This window comes from Macaca mulatta, chromosome 20 (genome assembly GCF_049350105.2).
Source record: "Macaca mulatta isolate MMU2019108-1 chromosome 20, T2T-MMU8v2.0, whole genome shotgun sequence".
In the NCBI taxonomy this organism is placed as follows: domain Eukaryota; kingdom Metazoa; phylum Chordata; class Mammalia; order Primates; family Cercopithecidae; genus Macaca; species Macaca mulatta.
Window position 1 is genome coordinate 83,149,050 of NC_133425.1, and position 6,056 is coordinate 83,155,105.

Genomic DNA, 6,056 nt, shown 5'->3' on the forward strand with positions numbered 1-6,056 from the left:
TCACATGCGCCTCGTTAATGCAAACGCAGCACAACCAAGACCCCCAACTCCCAACGGGCAACCCCGGCTTCCACTCAGGCCTGCAGCAGCTTTATTAAGACGGTAAACGCTGCAAGGTTAATCTACAGAGGGAAATAAAGCAAATCATTTCTCACTCCAGCTCATCCCACATATGTATGAAATCCTACAGACTCGGAATGTTTCTACGTACTTTTCAAATTCATTTAAAATGGCTCATACTCAATTTATGTTTACAAACTTTTCAAATGAGAATTTAAAAGCATTACAAACACAGCAAAAACCAAGGTGATTTTCAGCTTTCTGCCTACAATACGCACTTTTAAAATACCTTAAGAACCAAAGAAAAGCTCACTGGGTCAACACTTTCATCCACACATCATGACCAGTGGAGGAGCTTTCAAAGCTGGCACAGGAGTCCAGAGGCAGCGGCTGTGCCGGAGGCCCTGCTCCCAGGTTCTATGACAGTAAAGCTCAACAGCCTCATTCCATTTCTTCAGAAGTGACCGAGAACAGGTTTTAATAATGAAAATGTTCCAAGTGCCTGATCATTTACAAAACCTGGTGCTATTTAAAGCAGTTTTTCAATGCATAGAAGAAAAGGAAGGCCGGGCGCAGTGGCTCAAGCCTGTAATCCCAGCACTTTGGGAGGCCGAGACAGGCAGATCACAAGGTCAGGAGATCGAGACCATCCTGGCTAACACGGTGAAACCTCGTCTCTACTAAAAAATACAAAAAAAAAAAAAACTAGCCGGGCGAGTTGGCAGGCGCCTGTAGTCCCAGCTACTCGGGAGGCTGAGGCAAGAGAATGGCGTAAACCTGGGAGGCAGAGCTTGCAGTGAGCTGAGATCCGGCCACTGCACTCCAGCCTGGGCGACAGAGTGAGACTCCGTCTCAAAAAAAAAAAAAAGAAAAGGAAACATATACAATGCGAAAAATGCTACTTGCTCACCTTGGTGAGGGCGGGGGGCACGGAGTTTCCACAATCTGAGTCCTCTTGGCATCGAGCGTCTGGAAATGGGCTATGAGCGCTTCCAGGTCTTCCTAGGGCAAGCAAGCAGGCACAGATGAGACTTGTTCCTAAGACCCGCCGGGGAGCCACAGCCTGCCCAGCTTTCCCCCAGTCAGTGTGATTCCACTGGGCTCAGTCACGTCTGTGAATTGTAACATACTGTGCCTGCGTCTGAAATGCGGAGTTTGACACATTGACAAGTAACCAGAGCTTGACCTCAAAGGCAGTTTGCTTAAAGGGTAGATGTGTGCACCAAGTACTATCTCACTCCACACCCCTAATGCTCCCCCTGCAAGACCTTCCACTCAGACAAGCCCATCGTGACTTCACCAGACACCCTCAGCACCTCAGAGCTCAGGCCCGGGCCGTCGCACCTGCATGCCTTCCTGTCTCCAGAGCAGGGTCTGATACGTTTATCTTGCTCACTTGTTTCCTCCACATCCCTCCACCCCAACAAAATAGTAAAATATGAGCTCCACCAGAGCAAGACGGTGTCTGGTTAAAACACTGCCTGCACAGCAAGGGCTCAGCAAATACCTGCTGCAGTCGATCTGTGTAAGATGGTGTCAATTCTTACTACAATGGAGAGTGACTCGAGGCACTGATGTGCCAGCACAGAGGGCAGCACTGGAACCCAGTGTTCCTGCCTCAGTCCCAGTGCCCATTTCCCAACATTTACGAGACACTCCCATACCACACCCGAGCCTGACACTTCAAGTTCCTTCTAGCCTTCGGTGTCCGTCTTGCAGCTACACACACCTGCAGACCATCTTCCCTCTCCCACACCCATCTCTCCAACCTCACCTCCCACCCTGCCTCACTCTCCAAGCTACACCGGCGTCCTCTCCGTTCCTTTAATGAAAACACCGGGTTCCCTCAGCCCGCCACGCCCCACCTCGTGCTTCCTTCAGCCCACCCCTCAGTCTCGGGGTGAACGTCAATCCCTCCCAGAGGCTCTCGCAGCAGGGTACACTGCTCAGTATTCCAAACTATGCAATATTTAGAACACACAAGTTACGGAACTTCACCCAAGACGGCTCCTGTGCACCGTTCCCAGGGTAACGCCCGCATGTACAAACCCACACCCCCCCGAAGTAACCACTACCCGGAACTCGGTGCTTATTGGTCTCAAGCTTTTCTTCACACTTTTATTACACACGTGTATCCCTAAGCAACATATAGTATTGTTTTACAATTTTTTTTTTTTTTTGAGACGAGTCTCGCTCTGCCGCCCAGGCTGGAGGTGCAGTGGCACGATCTCGGCTCACTGCAAGCTCCGCCTCCCGGGTTCCCGCCATTCTCCTGTCTCAGCCTCCCGAGTAGCTGGGACTACAGGCGCCTGCCACCACGCCCAGCTAATTTTTTGTATTTTTTTTTTTAGTAGAGACGGGGTTTCACCTTGTTAGCCAGGATGGTCTCAATCTCCTGACCTATGGCAGCCACCTCGGCCCAGCCATAGTATTGTTTTACATTTTTAAATGTCATTAAACAGACTGGGCACAGTGGCTCACGCCTGTAATCCCAGCACTTTGGGAGGCCGAGACAGGTGGATTGCTTGAGGTCAGGAGTTCGAGACCAGCCATGACCAACATGGTAAAACCGTCTCCACTAAAAAATACAAAAATTAGCCGGCACCGTGGCGCACACCTGTAGTCCCAAACTACTCGGGAGGCTGAGGCAGGAGAACTGCTTGAGCCCGGGAGGTGGAGGCTGCAGTGAACTGAGATCACACCACTGCAACACTCGCTCTGGGTGACAGAGCAAGACTCCATCTCAAAAAAATAAAAACAAAAAATAAAATGTCATTAAATGGTATCATACTGTATATTCTTTCAACTTGTTTTGCTCAACGAGGTTAAACAAACAGTTCAAACCCCAGCATCTATGCGCCAGGAGAGCTCTGCTGCTGCTACTGGAAGGCAGCAGTCTTTAACCTGGGCTGAACCTCATCATCGTTGGGGGGCTGAAGGAGAGCAAGGTGGCAGGGTCTGGGTGACACCAGTGGCCTAGTCAGCGACAGCCTCTCCACAGTGACAATAAGCTGAACGCTGAAAAGACGAGTCAGGCGGAGTATGGTTGGGGTACAGGTAAGACCACAAACAGAACTTGGCATGTTTGAGACACTAAAATAAAGGCATTGTGGCTGTAGTGAGCCCAGGGAGACAGGTGGAAAGACAGGCAGAGGCCAGCACCAAGTGAAGGTGCGAACCAGGTGACCTGATACATGAGTTCTGTGGGAGCAGAATTCCAAGCTGTCCCCAAGGTCCCCCTTCCCCCAATAATTCCCAGGACTGCAAAATAATAGGATACCACTCTTGTGATTAGGTTGCATTACAGACACAGCTGAATTTAAAGAGATGATCTTCTGTAGGTCTAGTCTAATCAGACGACCAGTTATTTTAAAGGTTTGTTTTGAGGGTTCATTAAGATAACATACAAACCCCAGGACTGATAGACTCTCTCTCTTAAGGGAAGCTACTGTTACAATCACCTTAGTATTGGGCACTGGAGGGAGACATGAAGATCAGTAAAAATGACAGGTAACTGGCAGGACATGGTGGCTCACGCTTTGTAATACCAGCAATTTGGGAGGCCAAGGTGGGTGCATCACCTGAAGTCAGGAGTTCGAGACCAGACTGACCAATATGGTGAAACCCGGTTTCTACTAAAAAATACAAAATTAGCCGGTGTGGTGGTGCATGTCTGTAATCCCAGCTACTTGGGAGGCTAAGGCAGGAGAATCGCTTGAACCTGGGAGGCGGAGGCTGCAGTGAGCCAAGATCGCGCCACAGCACTCCAGCCTGGGCAACAAGATGAAACTCCTTCTCAAAAAAAAAAAAAAAAAAAAAAGCAGAAAGCAGATAACAGCTGGTTACTGAGTGCTTACTTTCCGCCAAGCACCATTCTGAAGATGCCACACAGATGAACTGACTTCCTGTGCCACAACCCTGGCCAGCAGGCCATGCTACTGCAGTCCAGCCTGGGCGATAGAGCAAGACTCCGTCAAAAAAAAAAAAAAAAAAAAAAAAGTCAGAGCCTAAGAGGAGTGTGAGGGGAAAAGTCCAACTCCATTATTTAAGAGATGAGGACATGGAGAGATCAATGACGCAGGAACAAAAGGGACAAAGGAATGTGGTCAAGAGCTCCTGATTCAGGACATCTGGTCACACTCCAGTTCCATATCACTTCATGGTTCACCTGTTGGTCTGACTTCCTGTCAAATGGGAATATCAGTGCTAGGGAATTGACCTGGTTGTGAGGATTAAAGCCCAGGGAGCTGTGCCTGGTACACGGCAGGCCATAAAACTGCCCCCGGTTAGCGAACCCAAGAGCAGCAGCCGCAGAACACTCAACCCCAAGTTCAGGACGGATCCTCCTGCAGACCCTGGGCTGAGGACCAGAGGGAAGGAGACAACCGTGATGGCTGCCATCAGCTGCTACGGGATACCCCGTGGCTCCAGGGCCTTCTTCACTTAACCATCTGCTGCTTACTCCTCAGGGCCGCTGTGATGACTATCTGTCCTCTTTAGAAAAACGAGAAGGGTGAGGTTCAGAAAAGTTAAGAGTCTTACTCCCAGGCCACACATCTTGCAGAGGCAGCCCCAGGCTCAACCTCAGGTCGTCCTACGCCAAACCCCTGCCTCTTCTCACCACCCAGCCTACCTTTAGAGGGAGGGAGGAGTGGGAGGAAACGCAGAAAAACGCCCGTGACACCACACGAAGAAAAGCAAGCACGTTAAAGGAGGCAGCTCCGTCGCTCTCCCGGAAGCGGCCAGACACACGTGGAGACTCGGGAGGGGGCGGGCCCCGTCCAGGCTGCCCGGACGCGGCGCCGGGGCAGTTTCTACGGCCTCCAGCTCTCCCGCGGGGCCGGCGCAGCTCCCACGGCGACCCGCAACCCCGGGCGGAGCTGGCAGTCGGACGAGGCTGCACGGCCGCCACGTCGGGCCCCTAGGCCCAGTCTGACTCGCTCACCTCCTCCTTCCGCGAGCGCTTAGACACCTTCTTCTCCATCTTGGCGGCCGTCTTCTCCGCGCCGCGGCCCTTCTTCTCCTTCTTGCCCTTCTTGCCCATCTTGTCGGGTCCCAAGCCGCGATAGGACACCAAGGTACCAAACGGGGCGCGCTCTCCGCCCGAAACCGGGCGCTCGTGGGGCGGAGCTCGACGCACAGAAATGGAGTCACTTCCGGCCTCGAGTTCGAGTCGCTTCCGGTGGAGGTGCGGCTGGGCGCCCTACGGGGTTCAGTCTTGGAGCTCGGTCTTCCGCAGCGGGTTGGCGGGTCTCGAACTCTGCATAAGGCCTCGGAGAAGATGACCCGGCCTGGGCGCAATGGCTGATGCCTGTAACCCTGGCGCTTTGGGAGGCGTTGGCCGGCGGATCGCTTGAGTCCTGGAGTTCGAGTCCAGCCTGGGCAACAAAGCGAGAACCACCCCCCCACCCCCGCCCCGCCCCGCCCCGCCCCATCTCTACAAAAGAAAAAAAAAACAAACATTAAACGGGCGTAGTGTCTCGCGCCAGTGGTCCTAGCTCTTCGGGAAGCTGAGGCGGGAAGATCGCTTGAGTCAAGGAGTTCCAGGCAGCAATGCGCCACTGCACCCCAGCCTGAGCGACAGAACAAGATCCTGTTTCAAAAAACAGAAAAGATGGCAGCCCCGGCGTGACATACTCGGGCCATGCTCGCCATTCTCACGCCCTGTGCCCCCACCTAGCCTGTCCCCGTGTCCTAGGAGACGTGCCCTCTGAGTTTTATTTTATTTTTATTTTTAGAGACAGGGTCTTGCTCTGTTGCGCAGGCTGGAGTGCAGTAGCGCGATCTCGGCTCACTGCAACCTCCGCGTCCTGAGGAGCTGGGACCACAGGAGCCCACCATGCCCGGCTAATTCGCTCTTTCAGCTTTCCCAGGGTGCACGTGCCCCCTGTGAAGGCACGTTGCTTAGCCCTGTGTAGAACTGCCTAAGTGGGTGACTCTTGAGCTAACCCCATTTTTTCCCCTTGGACAAATCAAATGAGTGCTGTGGCCTCATT

General features: G+C 52.7%; 1 protein-coding gene across 9 annotated transcripts in view; it reads right to left on the reverse strand.

The window, feature by feature from the left end:
* Positions 1-5,200, reverse strand: part of KLHDC4 (kelch domain containing 4) — a 58,359-nt gene extending 53,159 nt beyond the window's left edge. For 8 of the 9 annotated variants that reach the window (XM_077986645.1, XM_077986642.1, XM_028840941.2 and 5 more), the window contains exons 1-2: positions 5,006-5,200; positions 971-1,062 (exon numbers count right to left, since the gene is read on the reverse strand). Coding sequence is in view for 6 of the 9 variants with exons in the window: in XM_077986642.1 (XP_077842768.1) it covers positions 971-1,062; positions 5,006-5,104 (191 nt within the window). In the remaining 3 variants the exon portion in view is untranslated. The remainder of the gene's footprint in view (positions 1-970; positions 1,063-5,005) is intronic. The other variant, XM_077986643.1, reaches the window with a different exon arrangement.
* Between the last annotated feature and the right edge of the window lie 856 nt (positions 5,201-6,056).